At 56.7% G+C, this 20,922-nt stretch overlaps 1 protein-coding gene across 1 annotated transcript in view; it reads left to right on the forward strand.

Moving 5' to 3' along the window:
• Nucleotides 1–20,922, forward strand: part of SORCS2 (sortilin related VPS10 domain containing receptor 2) — a 491,862-nt gene that overhangs the window by 435,299 nt on the left and 35,641 nt on the right. Inside the window, exons 9-11 of the mRNA XM_052641644.1 lie at nt 3,585–3,764; nt 8,919–9,065; nt 14,336–14,438. Coding sequence (XP_052497604.1) covers nt 3,585–3,764; nt 8,919–9,065; nt 14,336–14,438 — 430 coding nt within the window. The remainder of the gene's footprint in view (nt 1–3,584; nt 3,765–8,918; nt 9,066–14,335; nt 14,439–20,922) is intronic.

Here is a 20,922-nt window from a genome sequence, read left to right on the forward strand (position 1 = left end):
GCTGGAACTCCATCACCTCCACTAACTTTGTTCATTGTATATTCATTCTTATTCTTCATCTTAGTTTAACAAACCCTAAATCTTAGCTGGTGCCTTGCTTCCCAGCTGGGACTAAATTTTACAGCTTCCCTTGCAGCTACATGTGGTCATTTCTGAAATCTGGCCAATGAGATTAAGTGGAATCGTCAGGTCTGGGAGACTTCTCAGAGCCCTATTTTAAAGACTAGCCTTTCCCTCCTCTTTCCTCTCTCCCTCCTTTTGCCTTGCACATTGACGAGATGGCTGGCTGGAGCTCTAGCAATCATCCCGGACCATCAGTAGATGGGGCAGAACTGGGCAGGAGAATGGTGACTCAGAAGGAGCCTCTGTTCCTGGCGACTCTGTCCCTGGTGATTCCAGCTTCTACACTGGGATGTCTACCTCTGGAATCCTTTTACATTTGGGGAAAAATGAGTTTCTATCTCATTTGAGTCACTTTTTTTTTGCAGTTTATATTACTTATGAAGTGAACTCGCTCAGTCGTGTCCAACTCTTTGCGACCCCATGGACTGTAGCCCACCAGGCTCTTCCATCCATGGGATTCTCCAGGCAAGAATACTGGAGTGGGTTGCCATTTCCTTCTCCAGGGGATCTTCCTGACCCAGGGATCAAACCTGGGTCTCCCGCGTTGCATGCAGGGGCTTTACTCTCTGAGCCACCGGGGAAGCCCCTATATTACTTATAATCAAACCTAATTCTACCTGATAACAAACACTGGCAACTCTGATGTTTCCACATATTTCTCCAGACATATAGACGTGTGTGTGTGTGTGTGTGTGTGTGCACGCGCGCTCAGCCTCTCAGTCATGTCCTTTGTGACCCCATAGACTCTTTGGGACTCCGTGGACTGTACCTGGCCAGGCTCCTCTATGGGATTTTCCAGGCAAGAATACTGGAGTTGCCATTTCCTCCTCCAGGGGATCGTCCCCACCCGGGGATCTCTCCCGCAGCTCATGCATTGGCAGACAGACCCCTTACACTGAGCCACTTGGGAAACCGGTATAAGTATACACACACATGGAAACACATGTACATATGTGTGATATTTTAATGACTTTTGTTTAGAAATGGAGTCAACAAATGTCTCTGCTTCTAACTTTCCTTTTAAAAGAAGAATAATATGAATAATTTAAGGGGAAAATTGTATATTACTTATCACTCTCTAAACACCAAGGATTTTTAAGACTGGTCTCAGTGCATGGAGAGAAACGAGCGCCCTCTAGCTCTGCTTGGGGGAATGGAACATAATGTAACAAGAACTTTAAAAATGTTCCTTCTCTCAGATGCAGCAATTTCCCTTTTTAGATTTATGCTGTGGTAATACAGAGAACACAGAGATCTATGTCTGGGAATGTTTATGCCTGTTTTGCACATCATGCTGGAGATGCTAAAAAGCTCACCAAGTGGGGAAATATTCAGTGAAATATGGTACATCCACAAAAGGGAATATCATGCAGTCACTAAAAGTGGTGTTTATAAATAATTGTAACAACAGAGAAACATGCTCCTCATATAACATGCAAGAGCAAGCTACAAACCATACTTGAGAAAGTATATGAATCACATTTGGGAACAAGCCCAGAAGTAAACATTTTTAAATGTTTATATCAGGTTTCTCTAGGAGCAGTACTACAGGCAACTTTTACTCCCTTTATACGTTTTCCTTTGTTTCCCAAATTCTAGTAAATGTCTACTCAGGTTTTGTAAACATTTACCCGGGTGTGGGGGAGACAAACTCAGAATGAAGGCAATAGCGGTAAATACTGATCGATCCCCGTGTGACTGATGCTGGGCACTGCGTGAGCTCGGAACCTCGGGCCAATAGAAGGTTTTCTCATGCGGGGCTGCAGGATTAGTGGTACCCGGAAGGACACCTTGGCCTAGCATGGAGAAGTAGGAGAGGGGAGGTGGGCGAGAGGAGCAGAGATGCCCCACTTCCCAGGCTTCAGGAGCAACCCTCCGACTCGCCATCACCCTGCTGTCCCGTCTCACAGAGGGAACCGCAGGCCTGTGGCCCTGGCTCTGTAAGCCCTCCCTGGCTGTGAGCTGCTCGGGTCCACGGGCCAGGGCCCCGCCGCGCTGCAGGGCTGCCCCTGGGAGGCAGGTGCATCGCAGCTGTTTCACAGCACTGCCCCCCTCGTTTTTGCAAAGCCCTTGTTTTTGGCTGCACAGCACCGAGAGGTGGGGGTGCGAACAGGCAGGAGGCGAGGGGCCCTCACCGGCCTGCACCCTGCCCAGGCGGCCTCTTCACCGGATTGAAAGTCTGTAAAGGGAAGAGAACCCCCAAACTACACTGGCCGCGGTGGGCGGAGCAGCGGTCGTGACCAGCGTTGCCCCGCCCCCTCTGCCATCTGTCCTCGGCTCCTGGATCTTGGAAGCTCCTCCGCCAGAGGGGCAATAAAAGTCTAGGAGTGATAGAAGGCAAACGAGAGGCTGCAGCATAAAAGCTCGTTATGGCATTGAAACAGGCCTGCTCAGATGCCTTTTCATGTGGCTCCCACGCAGCATTTGGCGCTGGCTGGGAGTGAAAAGGAAAACAAGAAATTCAGCTTAGCCCTGGGTTTCTTCTTCTTCCTTTTTATTTGACTGTGGATTTTTTTTTTTTTTTTTTTCTGAATTGTCAAATCTGGAACAAATCCTGAGAGGGGGTGCCTGGCCCACTCAAGAGCTGCCAGGCGTCCTGCTCCAGGTGGGCTTTGGCCTTGGCCGCTGACCTTCTCGGGGCAGGCCTCCTGCCCGCCTGCTGGCCAGGCGCCTGCCCTCAGCTCCCGCCAGGCCTTGTTGGCTGTGTGTCCAGCAGGGGGACCAAAGGCAGGGGCGTCCTGGCCTGGAGGAACTGTGGGCAAAGGGCAGCTCTCTGTATGTAGCAGGCCATCGAGGAGGCCCTGGGCACGAGGCTGAAGCAAATTAACCCAGCCCGCCTTCCCAGTGTACAACCTGGAGGGCAGAGACCAGTGTGGGTCCCCAGCAGGGCCCAGCGCCTAGCACAGCGCCTGGCACACAGCAGGCACTTAATGAACACATGCTGCGTGGGTGAACTGACAGACAGCTTATCTGATCCTCAGGACGGAGGCGGGGAGGGGCCCGGAAGGAGACCGGGCCCCGCCTCCCAGGGGTGATGGTCTGGGGTGCATGGGAGTCTCAGGCTCCTCCTAACTGCAGGGACAAGCAGGCAGACGGCATGGCAGGGGCAGGGGGTGGGGGGAGGTGTCACTGCACCCCGCCCAGTGTCTGGGCAGCACCCCCACCCAATGTGGAGGGTGGGAACATGACCCCCATTTTGAAGCTGGGAGAACAGAGACCCAGAGAGGTCAAGGGACTTGTCTACTGCCACAGGGCACTGCGGGCAGAGCCGGGATGAAAATCTGGGTCAGCCTGACGCCAAGAGGGCTGTGGCCACCCCCCCACCAGTCCCACCAGGTCTGAGGCCTGCCCACCCCTCCCCTTAGGCCTGCCCCATCTCCCCTACCCCCCACGCCCAGGCCAGCTTCCCTCCCCCGCACCGGCCCCCAGCCCGCACTGACCCCGCTCCCCCACGCCCCCAGGATCTGCAGGTCATCAGCACGGACGAGAGCCAGGTGTTCGTGGCCGTGCAGGAGTGGTACCAGACCGATACCTACAACCTGTACCAGTCGGACACGCGCGGCGTGCGCTACTCACTGGTGCTGGAAGACGTGCGCAGCTCGCGGCAGGCGGAGGAGAACGTGGTCATCGACATCCTGGAGGTGGGACCTGAGGGGCGTCTAGGGCCCACAGCCCGGGCTCCGCCCACTCCCTCCTGGCCTCTCTCACTTCTGCCCTGGCCCTTACCATTCCAGCCCCGGCTCCTCCCACCCTGCCCCGGCTCCTCCCACTCCCGCTCCTGCCCCTCCCACTTCCACCAAGGCTCCTCCCACTCCCTCCCTGGCTCCTCCCACTCCCTTCCCAGCTCCACCCACTCCCGCCTGACTCCACCCACTCCCACCCGGCTCCTCCCACTCCCACCCGGCTCCTCCCACTCCCTCCACGGCTCCTCCCACTCCCTCCACGGCTCCTCCCACTCCCTCCCGGGCCCCCATCCCACCCTGCAAAAATGCCCTAATTTAGGCTTTGCAGATCTAGAGGATACCATGCAGGTACTTTCAGAGCAAGAGAGAAAACTCACTCTTTGTGGTGAAATTCAAAATCCAGTCTAGGAGCACTGTGTAACACTGCTCGTGAGAAGAATGGAATTCTTTTGTGGGGATGACATGTTGCTGAGTTGAGGTTCAGGTTAGCGGTCTCCACCGTCAACTTACTCGTCAGCCGTCGTCTGCAGAGCCATGCGTGCCTTGAACGCCACTGCACGGAAACAGGCTGAGGGACAGAGGCTGGGACCCCTCCCATTGCTGGCCTCGCTGCCTCCCCCCACCCAGGACTGGTCTCTGCCCCGCTCTGCATATCTCACCTCTGTCGGGCTCTCTCTAGCTTCCTATCTCTGCCCTGGCCTGCAGCTCTTGTCTCTGGGGCTGGGGTTTGGGGCCTCCCTGCCTGAGATTCCCAGATCCCCCAGTGCCCTCCCTGGGGGTCCCACCCCATCTGTGTCCCATTTAAGCCTCTACGTGCTCCTGTCGCATGATGCCAAAGGGCTGACCTGATCAGGTCAGAGGCTCTGAACTGGGGCTCCTGGCTCCCATGCTCTTGATTCCATACATGTCAGTCCCGTACCCACAATGGCCCAACTGGGACATGGCCCAACTGGGACCCGGCCTTTCAAGGCCACCTCTTGTATCCTTGTCCACACCAGACCCGGGAGGGGCTCCCTCAGCCGCTTTACAGGTAAGGAACCAGAGGCTCAGACAGGGCAGGCAACCTGCCCAGGTACTTGGGGAGGAAGTGAGAAAACCAGGACCAGCCCAGGTCTGTTGTCCCAAGCTCTGTCCACCCTCCTGGCCAGCACTCCCTCCCTCGGTCATTCACCATTAAGCTCCTCCCTCCGGGAGCCCCTGGCCAGTGTATTCTCGTAGCAGATGCTGGTGGTGGGCCTGCCAGACTCTGCCGTCCCTGCCAGGCTGGGGAGAGTGTCCCATGGGTGGCCAGCCAAGCCTTAAGCAGACAGAGCAGGTCAGCTGGGGTGGGAGCAGGCCTCCCAGACAGAGCCGGGGCTGCAGCCTCCATCTCTTTGAGTCGTCAACAGCAGCACAGAACCACCTTCTCCAAGGAAGTGATAAATGTAAGCATTGGTTTACAGTGAGAACCCATTTGTGGGTTTACTGCCCCAGCTGGACACAGCCGACGGCTTAGGGCCATTTGCTAAAAGTTACACGCAGGAAGGGCATGTCATTGACTAAGGATGAGGGCACCGCAGACACCGCGGTTACACGCAGGATTGCCTGGCCCTCCGTGGGTATCCGTACCGCCTGTAGCACACGGCCAGCTCCAGGCCCCATCCCCAGGACTCAGGGGACCACTTCTCCCAGAATTTCATACTCTACAGGAAGATCAGCCCCCGACAGTGGTTCCCACCCGGTGAGTCAGCATCTGGAGAACGCTGTGAGTGGCAGTTAGCCAGCCCGGGATGGGAGTCAGGGAGTGCTTCCTGGAGGAAGGGATGTGGATGGATCTAAGACCAAGCTGAAGTTAGCCAGGCTTGAGGAACCTGGAAACGGCAATTCATGCCAAAGCCCAGGCAGTGAGAGGCCATGGGGACTGGAGGGAGCTCACGTGGCCAGGCCCAAAGCTGGGCCTCCTTGTAAGTGACTTGGCTTCTCTGAAATCCACCTAATGTGAGTCATGGGTAGTGGTTACGAGCACAGCTCTGGAGCCCCACTGCCTGGGCTCAAATCCCAGTTCTGATATGTATTTGCTGTGTGACCTCAGGGAGGTTACTTAACCTCTCTATGCTTCAGTTTCCTCGTAGTGAAACAAGGATGACAGTAGTGCCTTCCTCAGAGGGCTTCTGTGCCAAGTGGAGGCACAAAAGGAGGCCTCTGTTTCCACTGAACACTTACAGCAGCCCAGTACTCAGCGAGCTCGCGACAGTTTTCACAGCAGTGGCCTTTCTGGGGATTCAAGATCGTGCGTGGGGAAGGCCTGGCCTAGAGAGTCTACACGTGTGCCAGTTGCATTATCTCCGTGGTTATCATTCATCTGATGGCAGATCCAGGAAAAACGTCTTGTCCGAGACATCACAGGCAAACACTGGCCTGAGAGGCCTGGACTTTCAAGGGCCGTGAACTCACACCACTGCTTGGGGTGGGCAGGGGTGGCGGGGAGGTGTCCTGGTTCTAGACCAAATGACAGCTCTTCTCTGGGGGCCTCCTTGTGTTGAAGCTTGGGTTAGGAAGGGGGATATGGGGGCTTCTCTGGTGGCTCAAGATGATAAAGAAACTGTCTGCAATGCAGGAGACCTAGGTTTGATCCCTAGGTTGGGAAGATCCCTAGGTTGGAGAAGGGAATGGCTACTCACTCCAGTATTCTTACCTGGAGAAGCCCATGGACTGAGGAGCCTGGTGGGCTGCAGTTCATGGAGTCTCAAAGAGTCGGACACGACTGAGTGACTAACACTTTCATGGGGGTTCCCAGCCCTGTGCCCTGACCCTGAGAAGTCCTGACCACACCTGGGAGACAGCCATGCCATTGTAATGGGCTGAATGCGACCTCCCCCACCAAAAAAAAGGTAAAACCACATTGAAGCCATGACCTTGAGCTGCTTAGGGAAAAGGATCTTTGCAGCGTCACTAAGTAAAGGGTCTTGAGATGAGCTTGTGTTGGGTTCTAAACTCATGACAAGCATCCTTATAAGGATCAGAAGAGGAGACACAGACACACAGAGAGGGGGCTCTGTGAGGATGGAGCAGAGAGTACCTGGAGACCCCTGAAGCTGGAGGAGACGAGGGAGAGGAACTTCGGAGAGAGGACCGCGTTGCCAGTGCCTGGATCGTGGACCTCTGGCTTCCCCACTGTGAGGAAACAGAATTTCTGTTGTTTGAGCCCCGCCCGCTCCCACTTGGTGATGCTTTGTCACCTCAGCCCCAGGAAGCCAGCACAGCCGTGAGAAGGGTGGGCACTTGGAGTGGGCACATCAGCTTTGGAAGCTGGCGCTCAGCTGATCAGACCCACCCCAGGGAGACTCGGCCTGCTCCTACCTCTCTGCGACAGGAGGGTCCGGGTTATTTACTGCTGAGTGTTTTCATGGAGACCAGTTGGGATATAAAAGAGCGCTTTCCGTCAAGCCATCACCGGGCAAATCAGCATCGAATCTGCCCCTGGGACATTAGGGAAGGCTCAAACCCAGCACGAGGCAGGCTGGATGCCTGCCCCCAAGTGATGCTCAGATAGGCCTGAGACAGTGACGTCACCACGAGTGAGAGAGAAGGGGCCGTGGTCCTCCTCCCCTGGGTCATCCCCCAGAAAGACCATCCCCGAAACATCATCTGTGGAGTGAGGGCCAGACCGCCATCCTCGCCCCAGACAGCAGCCTCCTAGCAGAAGACACAGGCAAAGGGGATGGAGTCGGCAGACAGAAGATGGGAAGAGTTTCCAGCGCTTTCCATGAGGCCCACTGCACTCTCGGGGGTCCTCGCGAGTGCAAGGAGCAGAAGGGAACAGGAAACCCACGGAACCGTGGAAGAATGCCCAGGGAGCCGCTGCATGACTGGCTTTGAAGATGGAGGAGGGGCCGCAAGCCAAGCACCTCGGGTGCCTCTAGACGCTGGGAAAGGCAAGGACCCAGCATCTCCCTGGAGCCTCCAGGACAAACCGGCCCCCGACACCTTGCTCTCAGCCTGTGGGACCCACTCCCGTTGGGCTTCCGGCCCCCAGAGCTGTCACACGATCTTGTGTAGTTTAAGCCCCATCGGTCTGTCACCTGTCGCAGAAGCCACAGGAAACGCGCACACCATTCACTCTGCATCAGAGTCTTCAGGTTCCTCCCCAGCCTGCTCCCCACCTGGCGGGCCCTTGCCACGGAGGCCTAGGAAAGCAGCGACCTCGTGGAGTCTGAGAATTTAATGCAGTGCTGCTTATTGGCCCCCTTGACCGCAACATAGAAGGCGCTGTGAACATCACCGTGGCCCTGAGCTTCACCTTTGGTCAGGGAACTCCAGATAAATCTTGTAACTCCGTGCCTCAGTTGCCCTGGGTTCATGCTATTTATAGAGCAGCAAAGGCTGCTTCAGGCCCATGGGGGCTCCAAGGAACTCAGGCCACACCAGCAGGCCTCAGTTACTAGGTCCCAGGCCTCCACGCCCAAGGAACTTGCCAGAAAAACTCATCTCTGTAGGATCACTAGATTGAACAACTGGGAATTGCTGATGCTTGACCATTTCTTATAAGCCGACTCAGTGGCTGACTATGGCGTGTGTGTGGCCCACCTCCCTGGGCCCCCAGGAATCCTGAGAAAGGGAGCATGGGGAACTTTGACCCTCATCCAGGGCAGGCTGGGACCAGCATGGACCCCAACCTCAACCTCCTGTGGCAACCTCCTGCGGGGCTGAGCTGATGAAGTCCCTGGAGGGAAGCCCAGAGTGACTCCACTGGTCCAGGCCCTGTGGGTCCCCTGGGAAGGAGGCGAGGGACTGGGACTCTGAGTCAGGAGCTCAGGCTAAAGATGGGGTGTCCAAGACGTGCATGCATGTCAAGGACCAGGGCTCTGCTCGCCGTCTGACAGCAGAGGCTGGACCTGGGAGGACAGCTCGGTGTCGTGAAATGCACTTGGAAAGTGGGGTCAGACAGAACCATCTCCCAGTCAGAGCTCAGACTGCATCTCTGCTCCCTTGCACCCTGAGCCCCACTCACCTCCAGGGTGTACAGCCAGCCTTGGCTCAGGGCTGTTGTCAGGGACAAACGAGGCCTTGCACACAGAGCTCTCACAAGGGGCCAGGCAGGCATTTACCATCCTTCTTGTGCTTCTGTCCCAGGTCCGCGGGGTGAAAGGAGTCTTCCTGGCAAACCAGAAGGTCAACGGGAAGGTGGTGACACTCATCACCTACAACAAGGGCCGCGACTGGGATTACCTGAGGCCTCCCAGCACGGACATGAATGGGAAACCAACCAACTGCAAGCCTGTGAGTGCCCTGATCACTGCACACACCTTCCCTGGGGTGGGCACTGGCAGCAACTGCAGGATCCAGGGGTCAGAGATGCTGACGTCTGAGAAGGGCCATCTGAGAGACATGAGCCACCTATTTCTCTGGGTGTGGTGGAGAAGGCAGTAAGAAACTCCTTGCTTTACTGAAGAGGTCAGAGAGGGGAGTGTATCGGTCAGCTCTGGTCACAACAGTGCTGTGTAACAAACCACCCCAAACAGCAGCCACTCTTTTTCAGATCTGTGAGAGGCTGGGCTCGCTCACACACCTAGGGGCTATGATTTAAGAAGGGATCTGGCATCCTCCTCCCGGGACCAGCCCAGGCACACTCTGGGCAATACAGAGGTGCAGGAGGGCGACCAGACACATTGCAAGAAGGTTGCAGGCCTGCTTGTGCTGCACGTGCTAAGCCCTGTTGGCCAGTGTCAAGGGCCAAGCAGCACAGTCTGCCTGTGGAAGTGGGGGCTGGGGCTGGATAAGTGAGCGGGCCAGGACACAGTCCAAATCTCATGAGCTCCAAGCTGACCCTGATCTTCCAAGGGCGCCTTTCTACATGAGTATGAGTGTAGGCTGCCCCATGTCTTGGCTCCCCGGGGGGTGGGGAAGGCTTTTCCTCTCCATTCAGTGAACTCCTGTTGACATCTGAAAACCCTGTCTGCATGTCCCTTCTACAGAGAAGCCTTCACTGGGCACACATGCTTCTGTTTCCCACTGGCCCTGACTGGAAGCTCCTCACAGGCAGGGGCCCCCATCCATTGCTGTGCTCTGTAAACAGAAAGAGCAATGGTGCCTATTTTACACGAATATTCATTCAACAAACATGTACCAGGACCTGTTATGGAAAGGCACTCTTCTGGGTGTTGAGAATACATCAATACACAAAACAGCAAGCAATTCGGCCCTCTTGGGACCTGCCTGGATCTCCGCAGGGCCCCTCAAGATGGTAGGCACCCCACCTGACCAGCCAGTGACTGCCCCCCAGGACCAGGGTGGGGCTCTGCGCCCTTCGGGCAGAGCCTCAGGTCCTTGTTCCCTGACCTCACCAGCTAGGGGGCTACACTTGGCTTCTGCATAAGCCCCCCTCCTGCTAGCGACAAGGGATAATACACCTGTCGACCTACGGGGAGAATTAATTACCTGCCACTTGTAAAAGCGCTTCTGAGAACAGAATTGCTGTGAAAGGGCTAATTTTTGTATCATCATCGACAAAGTTAAGCCATATTAATCTGTCAAAGCAAGTTTTCGCTAAGAATAGATTCTTGTCTGCAATTATGCAGCTCAGCAAGGAGATTACCTTTCGAGATTTATGCCCCGGTCTTAAAATAATAAAAGTGGGAGCCAGCTGGTAGGTGCGTGGCCGCAGGCAGTCAGGCCAAGAGCCCGATGGGCACAGCGGAAGGATGACAAGCATCAGGATGCCCAGCTCGGCCCGAAAGGCAGGAGCCGCGCGCGGCCTTGGCTCCCCGGCCATCCCCTGCGTGTGCAGCCCTGGCGGCCGTGGGCGGGGCGGGTGGGGCGTGCGGGGCGGCGTCAGCGCGGCCCTCCTCCTGGGTCTCTTCTCTGTGTCCTTCACTCAGCCGTGCAAACTCTCAATGCACACGGCAGGCTACACTTGAGGTTTTACTTCTCATTGGAAAAGTGAGTCCTGCTTATTGCAAAATACCCGGAAAATGCAGGAATGCATAGAAAGGGGAACAAGTTACAGCTGTAACTGCATCACTCAGAATTGACAGCGTCAGGCATTTTGCTTTCCCATCCTTTGGCTTCCAGTCACGTTAAAAAGTTCTGTTGGGGATCCCGACACGTGGGATTTCTGAGTCTTCTGTTTTTCTTTTAACTCTGGGTCAGAAAGATTTTCCTGGGTCATATGACAAGCTCTCTGGCTGGGAAGATCGCCTTCTAGTGACAGGGAAATGAAGGAGTCTTTTTTATTTATTTATTTATTTTTTAACTGAAAGATAACTGCTTTACAGAATTTTGCTGTTTTCTGTCAAACCTCAACACGAATCAGCCATAGGTGTACATATATCCCCTCCCTTTTGAACCTCCCTCCCATCTCCCGCCTCATCCCACCCCTCTAGGTTGATGCAGAGCCCCTTTTTGAGTTTCCTGAGCCACAGAGCAAATTCTGAAGGGGACTTTTTAACAGACGAGCATGGATCAGACCTGTTTTCGGATGTTCGGTTGCCCTTGGAGGTAGTTTTGCCTCTCTTGACCTTCGGGCTCAGAATGAAAACCTGTCCGTTTTGCCATCCATGGCCGCTCTTCTCAGACACTGGCTGAGCCGAGCGGTGGGGTGTGCAGGTGAGCAGGTCCCCTTGCTCACAGCGGCCAACAGCGGGGCCTTCCAGCCAGCCGACAGTCTCTGATGGACACCCCTTTAGCACGCCAGCCAGCTCCCACGTGTGGAGGGGCCAAGGAAGGGGCGCCCTGGGGCAGCGTGGTCCTGCCCCCTCAGCCCATCACACCCACCCAGGCCCTGCAGGTACCCAGGCCCACTCTCCAGGACCAGGCGCTCAGCACCGCCTCCCTGGCATCAACCTGCCCTTGAGGTCTTCCCACCCATGCCCTCGGTAGCCCTGGGGGACCCCGCCATGTCTAACTCTGCACCCCGAGAGCAGCCTGGTGCTCGGTGCGTCCCCTCCCATCATATGTGCAGGTGCTGAGGGCCCTGTGGGTCGGCCTCTCCAGGCCTGCCATCCCTTCATCAGCTCAACGCAGACACGGCTGGGCCTTGTGTCAGCAAGTCAGAACCCCGGCAGAGCGCCCCCAAAGCTCCAGGACCTGCTGGAAGGACCTGTGTGGCTCAAAAGGGGACCACAGCCCTGCCAGGGTCCTGTGGGCCACTTGTGACCACAGGGACCCCTGAGGAGTGTTCCATCTGTGCCCCCATCAAGCGTCCAGCAGTTAAGACAGCCGCAGTGGGCTGGGGATGGGGAAGGGAAGTCAGGCCTCACCACTCCCAGAGATAGTGATACTGTGAGCACAGAGCATCAGGGGATGTGCAGAAGGCTGGCTGCAAGCTGGGGAGCATGGCCACTCCACCCAGGACCTGGCACCTGGGACTCCTGGGGCGCCAGAGCAGGGCCGTGCCTGGGCCGGACCTTCTTGGCCCAGGAGCACGTCTGTGGACACAGCAGGGCGGGCCATGTCCCTGCAGAGGCGCCTTCTCCTCCTGCCTTGAGCTTCCTTCTGCAGCTGGAGACTGGCCCTGCTCACAGAGGTCATGGGCACCCCTCCCCCAGACACACCATCACCCCCCAGGAGAGGGGGCTGAAGGTGCCCCGAAGGTGTTAGGTCACCAACCTGCTTCTCAGTTGTAGGAAACCAGGAGAAATCCAGGTCAGGCTGCAGCTTAACCTGCCGCAGCAGGTCAGGTTTATCCTGCTCAGCCAAGCGCTCCCCTTGTCTGGGGGGCTCCCGTCTGGGGGGACTCAGTGACCAAGCTGCCTGCCCACGGGGCCCTGCCAACCTCAGGCTGCCCTGGGGAGGGTCTAGCCCACCAAGTCTGCTTAAAAGTGGGGCTCTTCCAGCTCATTTTGCCACCTCTTACTTTATTCTTTAGCAGCTTGACTGAGATGCCGGTCACATCCCATACAATTCACCCATTTAAAGTGTGACAATTCAGTGGTTTCTGGAATTGTCACAGAGCTGTGCGCCCATCAGCACGGTCCACTTTCGACTGAAAAAGAAACCCTGTACCCTTGAGCCACCACCCTCATTCTCCCCACCCCACGCCCTGCCCTGAAGTCCACTTCCTGTCTATAGACTTCCCTGCTCTGGGCATTTGCGATGAATGAAACCATACAGGGTGTGATGAAACTAATATATATTTTAAAACACTGGTACAGACCAATCAAGCTCCTCTCCCACTGGATCAGGCCCTGGGCACCTGGCCCAGATCAATATCCAATTTATTGATCACTTTGATTTTTAACTTCGGATAATCTGTATAAAATGTATGCAGTTCACGGGCCAGAAGAAAGTGTTAAAGCAACATTAAATGTAGAGAAAAGAGAGATCTCTCAGGTGGATTTCGGTAGATGGTAGAGTATGGAATGTCCCTGGGAGGGGTGGGCAACAGGCAGTCCTGGCTGATGGCGGGCAGGTCACTCCCTGGGGTCGTGTCTGGTGGCCTGGGGGGAGCTGTGTGGAGACCTGGGGCCTCGTCCTAGGTCCTGCGGTTTTGTGTTCTACGCAGATGTGACCGAGGGCTGGTGGGGCTTGTGGTCGTGAGTCACCGAGGTCTGGGGAGACTCAGGAGGGTCAGTCCAGAGGATACATCCTTTCAGCTCGTCTACTCCCCTGGGCCCCCCAGGGAGCTGGCTTGGCCTCTACCATCTCAGCAGAGTAGGAGGGGCGGGGGGACAGGCGGCTGGGGCAAAGACAGATGTGGGGGTCTGACGATGCTGGACAAGAAACAGCTGGTACTTCCTCATTCTGGGCTCCACCTGCCTGGTTTGCCTGGAAGTGCCAGCACCCGTCCCACCCACAGGGCTCACAGTGTGGACTTTGAACCAGGCAGCCCCAGCTGTGGCCCTAGCCCCAGCCGTGAGAAGTTGCTTAAACACACTGTGCCTCGGTTTCCCCGTCAGCACAGAGGGGATGGCAGGACGGATGCTGAGAGTCTTCTGTGACACGCACCTCGTAAAGCGTGTGGCTTGGTGCTGGCCCAGAGGCGGCCGCCAAGCAACATGAGGCATGCTAGAGGGCTTCCAACAGCCAGCGTTTCTGCCCCTTCAGCCAGGGCGCCAGCCAGGCTGCATCCCTGATGTCCTCTGCTGATGTTCGAGAGTAACCTGGGCTCTAACACACCCACTGTACTGCCTGCCTCCCCCAGAGGATGCAGAGTTTACGGGCTGCCCACAGCTGTCCCCTGATGCCCTTGGTCACCTAAGAGGCCCAGAGTGAAGGTTCTGGGTGGATGAATGTGGCCATGGGTCGTGCAGGCTCCTGGAGTCCCGTTCTGTGGCCCAGCTCTGCACTCAGGAGCCACTTTGGGGAATCCACCCTCCAGCACCCAGGCCGGGAGGCCCCTCCTCTGGAGAAGCCCTCTTGGGCCCAACCTGATGACCTTCACCCAGGGGTCAGCCTCCAAACCTCCTCCCACCTTCCTCCCACTCGTCTAAAACACCCTGGCCCTGCCTTCCCGCCCAGAACCCACGGGGCTGCGTCCGCCTGGGCCCTGCCTTCTCTCGGGTCGCCGCTCCCTCCCCAGCGCTGACCGAGACTCCCTCTCCCCCTTGCAGCCGGACTGCCACCTGCACCTGCACCTGCGCTGGGCAGACAACCCCTACGTGTCGGGCACCGTGCACACCAGGGACAGCGCCCCCGGCCTGGTCATGGGTGCAGGTAGGAGGCCGCCTTCGTGGCCAGACCACGGGAGCCACACCGCCCACGGGAAGCTCCAGGCTCGGGGTGGAACCTGATGGCCACAGGCCTGGGGCCACGGTGTGTCCACTGGGACAGCACCACAGCATCCCCAGGAAGCCCAGGTTTCTTGGCACCTCCCCCTGAGGGATGTCTGCATGGTCCAGAGTGGGCACATGATAGGTGTTCACTAAATGAATGGAGGGATGGATGGATGGATGAAGGGTGGATGGATGACCAATGGAAGAATGGATGGATGGATGAAGGGAAGGGTGGATGGACAGATGGATAGAAGGATGGATATAGGTGAATGGATATAGATGAAGGGAAGAATGGATGGATGGATGGACAGATGTATGGAAGGATGGATAGATGGGTGGATGACCAGTGGAGGAACAGATGGATGCATGAATGGAAGGAGGGAAGGGTGGATGGGTGGCAGGATGGGTCAGAGCACACTCGAATAGTTGAAAGAATAATAGTCCGATGGCCCAATGAAAGGATGGAAAACAAAATGGTGAGTGAATACATGGAAGGATGGATGGGTGAGTGGATGGAAGGGTAATCTGTATCATGGTTGATAGTTATTGGTCCCTAAAGAAGTTTCTAGTTGGGAGAGAGAGACACATATACAACTTACATAAGGGGAAAAAAGAAACATATGTTGTGACTGTGTCTGTCTACCCCATTAAACTAGAAACTTATTCAGGGGTCACTGAATGTGTGCCGATCAAATAAAACTCTAAAATAAGGTTTATGTGAGTTAGAAGAATCATTGCAAATAAAATCACATGTTTTAAAAGTCCACTGCCAGGCAGCGGCTGGCGTCTGGCTTCCCTTTCACCCTTCAGAGAAGGGACAGCCTCACCAGCTCTCGGCAGCTCAGCCCTGACGCTCTGCCCACAGCTGCCACAGTGGCCGTTTCTCCCCTGCCAGGCCCTGAGCCCCTCTCATCACCACCGTGACCCTGAGAGGTCAGCACCCCCACTTTGCAGAGGAAGTAGTGAACCCGAGGAGATGGAAGACTTGCTCGCAACTTGCAAGGTGTCCTCCTGAAGCTTGAGACCCACCCCAGGCTCCTCTGGGAAAGGAAGTCCCCTGCCCTGGGAGGACTGCTGTGCCCCTTGAAACTGCAGAGAGCAAGACTTTGGGGCAGGCCCACCAGCCGGCCACTGGTCCTGGGGGCAGAAGGGCCAGGCTGGGGCTGTGCACACCCAGGCGTGGATGGGGCGTGTGGCAGTCAGGGAGACAGTGTGTCTGCCTCGTCACAGAGCAGGGACCGCCAAGGCCCAGGCCAGGGCTCATGGCTGCCTGAACCCGGGGCTCTATCCCTCTTTCTGCTCCAGCACCAGCTGCAGCCTGGAGAATTTGGACCCCAGACCCTGGGCTGGATGACGCATCTGACCCTTCAGCAGATGTGTCCCCGCCTGGAGGCTGTGTGCGAGACAGTGAATGAATGAGTGAGTAAATGAATGAGTGAAGGAATGAAGGAGTGAAGGAATGAGTGAGTAAGCTAGTGAATGAGTGATGAGTGAGTGAATGAATGAGTGAGTGAGTGAATGAATGAGTGAAGGAATGTGTGAGAGAGTGAATGAATGAGTGAGTAAGCTAATGAATGAGTGATGAGTAAGTGAATGAATGAATGAGTGAAGGAATGAGTGAGTGAGTGAATGAATGAGTCAGCAGATGTGTCCCAGCCTGGCGGCTGTGTGCGAGAGAGCGAATGAATGAGTGAGTGAGCTAGTGAATGAGTGAGTGAGTGAATGAATGAAGGAATGAGTGAGTGAGTGAATGAATGAGTCAGCAGATGTGTCCCAGCCTGGTGGCTGTGTGTGAGAGAGTGAATGAATGAGTGAGTGAGCTAGTGAATGAGTGATGAGTGAATGAATGAATGAGTGAAGGAATGAGTGAAGGAATGAGTGAGTAAGCTAATGAATGAGTGATGAGTAAGTGAATGAGTGAGTGAGTGAATGAGTGAAGGAATAAAAGTGAGTGAATGAATAAGTGAATGAGTGAGCAAATGAAGGAGTGAAGGAATGAATGAGTGAATGAATAAGTGAGTGACGCGTGAGTGAATGAGTGAGTGAATGAATAAGTGAATGAATGAGTGAGTGAGTGAATGAGAGAGTGAATGAATGACTGAGTAAAGGAATGAATGAGTGAGTAAAGAATGAATAAGTGAGTGAGTTAGTGAGTGAAGGAGTGCGTAAGTTAATGAGTGAGTGAATAAAGGAGTGAAGGAATGAATGAGTAATGAATGAATGAGTGAGTAATGAATGAATGAGTGAGTGAGTGAGTGAATGAGAGTGAAAGAATGAGTGAGTGAGCCAGTGAATGAGTGAATGGCCACGCTGAGGCGGCAGGGCCGTCCTTCCAGACAGAGGAGGGAAGATGCGTCTCAGAATGACCCGATCAGAGCCCACAGGCAGGCCGGGAGGTGAGGCCCCTGCGGGCACTGTGCACCTCAGAAGGCGAGAGACCTTGGCGGTCAGGGTGGGCATCCCACGTTATCCTGGAGAGGGGGGCGTTCCAGTGGGGGGCGGCAAGTGATACAACCAGACAGAGATGACGGCAAGGAAGAGCTTTCCGCTTCTGGGCCTCCTTCTGCCCATCCGTGCCCCAGGGGTCTTAGTCAGTGGCTGCCACTGGGGTGGGGTCCACCTGCTTCCAGGTGGGTGTCGATGACAAAATGCGCATCAGCCTCGATTTCAATGCCGCTCGTGGGGCACCAGCTCCCACACAGAGAGGGTTCGGGCCACCTGTGTCAGGCACCCTCGGTCTTGTGGACTCAGGTCCCTAGACCCGAAGGCAACGGTGTATTTAACACGCACGTTCGTGATGGCTTGAAACCTCAAATTCTTGACCAAAGGTGCAAAAGGCACAGTTTCAAATGTTCCCAGCACTCAAAAGACTTTGAAAGCTCAGGACAAGCGTTCCAGCCCCCAGGGAAGCTGCGAGGATCTGCAGGAGCTTCGCTTCACCGTATGCGAGTCACAGAAGGGGGAGCGCAGGGGGTGGGTGGCCGCCTCCCTCTGCCCCTCCCTCCCTCTCCTCACTGTCCCCCCACCAGGGGCAGGATGCTGCACTTCTACTCCATTCCGCAGCTTTTTAGCCTCGCCATGGCTTTCCCGAGATGGAGATGGAGCCATCCGTACAACGTGGGCCAACCGAGGTGTGAAGTTTTTACATCCTCCATCTAGCTCTGGGTGTCTGCTGGGAACAGAGAACCAGAGACGGGAGGTGGACTGAGCTGGGCTCCCTCGGGCCCCGCCGCTGCTGCTAAGCAGGGACCAGCTTCCCACTGGTGGCCCCCTGTGGGCTGGGCAACGTGGCAGGAGCAGTGGGTCCAAATGAGGGCTGGTCTCTGTCTGGGCTGAGCCGCCTGAGGCAGCCGGGGGGTGATGGCTGTCTGTTTCCAGGGAGCCTCTGCGCGGATCTCCCATCACTCACCCCTCACCCTGGGACAGGCAGAGGCTGCCATACGCCCAGTTTCTGCCACATTCCAGCTGCTGGGCTCTGGGCGTGACTGGTGCCTCCGAATCTCAGCACCCTCATCTGCAGAAAGAGAGAAAGACCTCTGTTTGGCGGATGCCAGGCGTGTTTCCGCAGCTCTCCCTATCACTTAGACAGTGCCTGGGCACCACCGCCTTTGAGCCGAGCTCCACGCCAGGTGCCTTCTGCTGGAAGCCTGTCCTCCGGGCCCGTGGACAAGAGGCTAGACCCACAGCGGTGACTCCAGTGAGGTCGGAAAAGGAGAATTTAAGAAGCAAAGAAGGGAACATTGGCTTCTAACAACCAGGGTCGAGAAGCAGCCTCAGAGGGTGAACCCAGCAATAAGCGCGACAGGCCAGGGTGCCAGCTGGAACGTTCTCCCCCGGCTGGGCCGCGTCAAGGGGACGAGCTTCTAAGGAGGCAGCAGACACAGATGCGTGGTCTGGACTGAGGGGACCGGTCCAGTTCGGACTCGGCCCTTCCCGAGTTCTTGCTGTAGGGCGGGCGCTGTGCCTCCTGGAGCTGCCCTGCCAGGTCCTGGGCCCCGAACGCAGCACACGCTGCTTCCGGCTTCACATCCGGGGTGGGGTGGGGGGTGAATCCTCAGGGCCACCCAGAGCAAAGGCTGCAGACACCTCCTGGACACAGCTCCGGGGGAGTCCCACGGCCAGGAAAACCCTGAGGGGCTGTGATGGGGAGCTCGGAGCACCTCCGTCCTCTCTGAGCCAGGAAGAGCCCCCGGGGCCCCCAGTAGGAGCCCTGTCTCCTGGTCCAGGCCGCCTTCCTCCTTGGCCAAGAGGAGATGGGGGTGGGTCTTGTGTTGATCTTCTGCTCTGTTCGGGCCCTGAGGTCCTGGCCGCTCTGCGAGCTGCAGGCCAAGGAAGGTCAGAAAGGAAACGTGCATTCAGGGAGTGCTTACTGTATGCCAGGCCCTGAGAGCATGGACGCAGGGCAGAGAGGCCGGACTGTTGGGGGAGGAGGCCCAAGGAGAGCCCAGAGCAGCCAGGAGGGACACAGCACCGGGGACGTCCCCTGGGCCTCAGTTTCCCCTCCCTAAGGTGAGGGCCCCAGCCTCCAAGCTCCTGCAGAGCCTTCCGCTCTGACGGCCTGTGGACGTGTCCTCTGAATGTGCCCTGATGTCCCGCCCCCCGCCCCTGTGCCTGTTTGGTGACTGGCAGCCTGACAGCCTTGGTAGACGAAGCAAGGAAAACAGATCGAGTCACTTAAAAGAGAGACATCACTCCCCCCGAAACCACGGGCGGCAGATCCGCCTGTGAGGTTGTGCTGACCCTGCAGCCTTTGCTGCACGGCTTCAGTATTGGACGCACGGGTCCTGGCATCTCTGTTGGTGTCTGAAGGACGGGGGGTGGAGATAAAGGGCGCTCCTTCCATCCTCTGCCCACCCCCAACCCCCAGCTTTTGCCTTCATTCCGTCACCCCACTGACTGTGCTCAGCAGCTTTTCCTGAGCGCCTTGCCGTGGCCGGGCGGGTACAAGGGAACCCAACTCAGCACCTGCCCCTCTGCCCCACCTCCCCTGACCAACCTCCCCTCCCACCTCGCTGCCGTCGCCAAGGCCCAGCCCACTGCCTGGCACACCTGCCCCTTTCGCTTGGCCAGTGGCATTCGTCTTTCGAGGCAAGGGGCAGAGGTCGCTTCCTGCAGGAATCGCTCCTGGATTCCCCTCCTCCGTGGGTCTGTCACCTTTCCCTCCTCTGCTTTCACGGTTCCCCGGGATCCCAGGCATCCTCGGCCCTGCCCCGGCTGCAGGGCATCCTTCTTCCCTGGCTAGGCAGAGAGGTCCCTGGGAGCCAGGGCTGTGGTTGCTCAGCTGGCACCCCCTGCAGCTTAGCACAAGGGTGGGGAGAGAGCAGGCACTCAACAGATGCTGATGGATACGTGCAGGGGGAGGGGGGGGGAGGGGTGGAACTGATGAAGGAGAGACAAGGGGATGGAAGGATGATGGATGGAAGATAAATTAACGAAGGCTGGATGGATAATAAATTGATGAAGGGTGGATGGATAATAAATTGATGAAGGATGGATGGATGGATAATAAATTGATGAAGGATGGATGGATGTGTGGATATTGGTTGGACCTCAAAAAAAAAAGGCAGGCACGCAAGCCCTTGGCTGCTCTGCTTGAACTGGCTTTGACTCGTCTCTGAGAATGATCCCTCTCCCGTGGGATTGTCTAGTGACATCTACACTTGGCTCTGGAGGAGGCGCTCCTGAGGGCACCATGTGGATAAGGCGCCAGAGGGCATGTGCTGCTCAGGTTGCCGGGTCAGGGGCCTCTGGGGCTCCAGGAAGACTCTGGAAGGGCTACTGTGTCCTCAAAGCAGGTCCCCTTCATCCTGGAAGGAAGCTCAGGTCCCCGGCTCCCCCACCATCACCACGTGGTCAGAACAGAAGCCTGTGAAATCTGACATGTCAGAAAATTCTGCTGTCAGAGCCCCTTCCCGGGAGGCTGTCTGGGGTCACCCAGCCCAGCTCCAAGTCTGCCGTGACCATCCTGGAGCCGTGTCCTCCAGGCGACCAACATTCTTCCTGTTGGAGTCCACTCGGCCAAGCCTCCTGGTCTTCAAACCGGAGTCACCTTGGTTACTAAGCAGGGGTTCTTTGCCCCCACTCAGCAGCACTCCCAGATTAAGTCCTAGCCCCGCAGAGTGGCCCCTTCGAGGCTGGTGACCCACCTGCCAGCCTGGTATAGGGTCAGGTGAACCAGGACCCAGGAGGAGCCTGTTGGCCGCCCAGCTGACTTGGTGCCCACTTCTCCATCCTCCAAACGGCCCCTTGACGGATGCTTAATGAGCACCTACTATGTGCTTGCCCAGCTCGCGCCTGGACGGCCCCATGCTGCCCGGACCGGCCTCTGGCCTCCCCTCTACCCATCCCCCAGGGGCTACCTCCAAATGCAAACCCAGCCGTGTCCTGCCCCAGTTTAAAGCCCGTCACGGGCTGCTGGGTCCACA

This window comes from Budorcas taxicolor, chromosome 6 (genome assembly GCF_023091745.1).
Source record: "Budorcas taxicolor isolate Tak-1 chromosome 6, Takin1.1, whole genome shotgun sequence".
Classification (NCBI taxonomy): domain Eukaryota; kingdom Metazoa; phylum Chordata; class Mammalia; order Artiodactyla; family Bovidae; genus Budorcas; species Budorcas taxicolor.